The 2,170-nt window shown below is 70.3% G+C and overlaps 1 protein-coding gene across 1 annotated transcript in view; it reads right to left on the reverse strand.

The window, feature by feature from the left end:
* PPP1R13L (protein phosphatase 1, regulatory subunit 13 like) overlaps positions 1-2,170 on the reverse strand; it is a 5,576-nt gene that overhangs the window by 2,308 nt on the left and 1,098 nt on the right. Inside the window, exons 4-7 of the mRNA XM_010567202.1 lie at positions 1,921-2,018; positions 1,456-1,802; positions 727-1,222; positions 65-202 (exon numbers count right to left, since the gene is read on the reverse strand). Of these exons, the coding sequence (XP_010565504.1) occupies positions 65-202; positions 727-1,222; positions 1,456-1,802; positions 1,921-2,018 (1,079 nt within the window). The remainder of the gene's footprint in view (positions 1-64; positions 203-726; positions 1,223-1,455; positions 1,803-1,920; positions 2,019-2,170) is intronic.

Below are 2,170 nucleotides of genomic sequence, written 5' to 3' on the forward strand. Positions count from 1 at the left end.
CCCCCAGCCCTCGCCACCCCAGCCCTCGTCCCCACTGCCCTGTCCCCACGGTCCCCTCTCCCACCTCAGCCACCGCCTGCTGCACCACATCCAGCTCCCCAGTCAGGGCCGCATCCAGCAACAGCACCAAGGGGTTGAGGCGCACGCGGGCCCCAGGGCGCCTGCGGGGCGAGGAGGGGTCGCGCAGGGCCGAGCGCAGCTCCTGCGGCAGCCGGGGGGTCAGGGGGGGCTGGGGAACAACGACGAGGCACCCGGCGCTGTACGGTACCCGGGGGACCCCAGGGACATCTCCCGGGGCGCCCAGTGCTCTTCGGCACCCGGGGGACCTTGGGGACACCTCCCGGGGCACCCAGTGCTCTTCGGCACCCGGGGGACCTTGGGGACACCTCCCGGGGCACTGGTTGGCACCACAGTGCACCCATGGGGACTGCAGGGCCACGTCTGGTGGCACCAGGCGCTGCTTGCCATTTCTGGGGACACTGGGGGAAGCCCTGGGGACAGCAACCACTGCCTGGCACCTCAGGGGACTCGAAGGGACGCTGGGCATCTTGCAGCACCTTGGGGGGCTGCAAGGGACACCAGGCACCTCGTGGCACCTTGGGGGGCTCTAAGCGACAGTGGGCACTTCGTGGCACCTCGTGGGGCTCTAAGGGACAGTGGGCACCTCGTGGCACCTCGGGTGACTCCATGGGACACCGTGGCACCCCAGAGACTGCAGATACTTACCAGGGCAGGTGCTGGGCTGCTGGGGGACTGCGGTGGGGGGCTGTGGCGGGGTGGCCGAGCCTCAGGAGCCGCCGGAGCAGGGGGTGGCAGGTCAGACGAGGCACCGGTGTCACCGGGAGCCAAGGGCTCGTCGCGGCGGGGCGGGCGGTGCAGGAGGCGGGTGATGAGCTGCTGGTACTGGCGGGTACGGCTGGGTGGCAGTGCCGGTCCTGGGCTTTGCTCCATGGAACCACGGCGCTTGAGGGGTCGGGGCATCTCGGCCAGCACCCGTGCCACCTCCTCGAACTCGGGGACCCGCTGGGCCTCGGGGGGCAGCAGGGGCTGCAGCCGTGTGGGGCTGAGCGGCCGCTCCAACCCCTCAGCCTCCCCACCCTGAAGCAGCCGCTCCAGCTCCGGCTCCCCCTCTGGCAGAACGGTCTCAGGGGGCACGGGGCGCCCAGATCCTGTCAGAGCAGGGGCTGGGGTCAGCACCATAACCTCCCACCCTGGAGTGACCCTATGTGGGTCAGCACACCAGAACCCCATGGACCCCCCCCCCAAACTCCCCCATCTCAGCGTGCTGCAGCCCCATTGCCTCGCCCACCCCCCAAAAGTCTGTACCCCTCATGCTGCAGCCCCCTGGTCCCCCCCAAACCCACGTCCTGCTACGCACAGATCACCCCAGTTAACCCCTATGTCTCCCCACTCCAGAGCCCCCCCACAGGAACCTCACCTTCACCCCCAGTCAGCGCCGGGGGGGCCTGGGGCAGCACCGGGAGCTGGGGCTGCTTTTGGGGTGCACGTGGACCGGCGGGGGGGACCAGGGGAAGCCCCCGGGGACCGCCGACCCCTTGCTCCCAAAAAGCGTTTTGCAGCTTGAAGATCATGGAAAGGGGCAAAGGTTTGTGGCGGGGGGGCCGCCCACCCTGGGGGGGCACGGGGATGCGGGAGACAGGCTGCTGGGAGAAGTGCCAGCTGCGGGGCAGGGTGCCGGGTCCCGAGCGTCGAAAGGGTCCCTCCGCCCGCCGCTCGCCCGCCAGCGGGGACACCTTGTAGTTACGGGGTAGCGTGGCACTGTGGCCCCCGTAAGCACCATCCTGGAGGAGGGGAGAGGAAAGAAGGTGTCAGGGAAGGAGCCAGCCCATCTGCCCATCTGCCCTGGTGTCAGGCACTGGGGCTGGGGATGGTGGCCAGCCCCCACCCCCAAGTGGTCACCTTGCTCTGCCCGCCGGCCCCATCCAGGCTCGACTCCCTCCAGGGTGCCAGCGACAGCCCCAGGGATGGACGCAGCCCCGGCTGCCCCTCGCTGGTGCCTGGGAGGGGGGGACACAGATCTCAGTGCTGTGCCAGGGTCAGGGGGGGACAGGGCCCCCGCCCCAGAGGCACCCCAACACTCAGTGCCCAGCACCCCACACTCAGCCTGGCAACTTTGGACTCCCCCTCCCCCAGCAGTCCCAGACCCCCC

Source organism: Haliaeetus leucocephalus, unplaced genomic scaffold (assembly GCF_000737465.1).
Source record: "Haliaeetus leucocephalus isolate CR32 unplaced genomic scaffold, Haliaeetus_leucocephalus-4.0 Scaffold227, whole genome shotgun sequence".
Classification (NCBI taxonomy): domain Eukaryota; kingdom Metazoa; phylum Chordata; class Aves; order Accipitriformes; family Accipitridae; genus Haliaeetus; species Haliaeetus leucocephalus.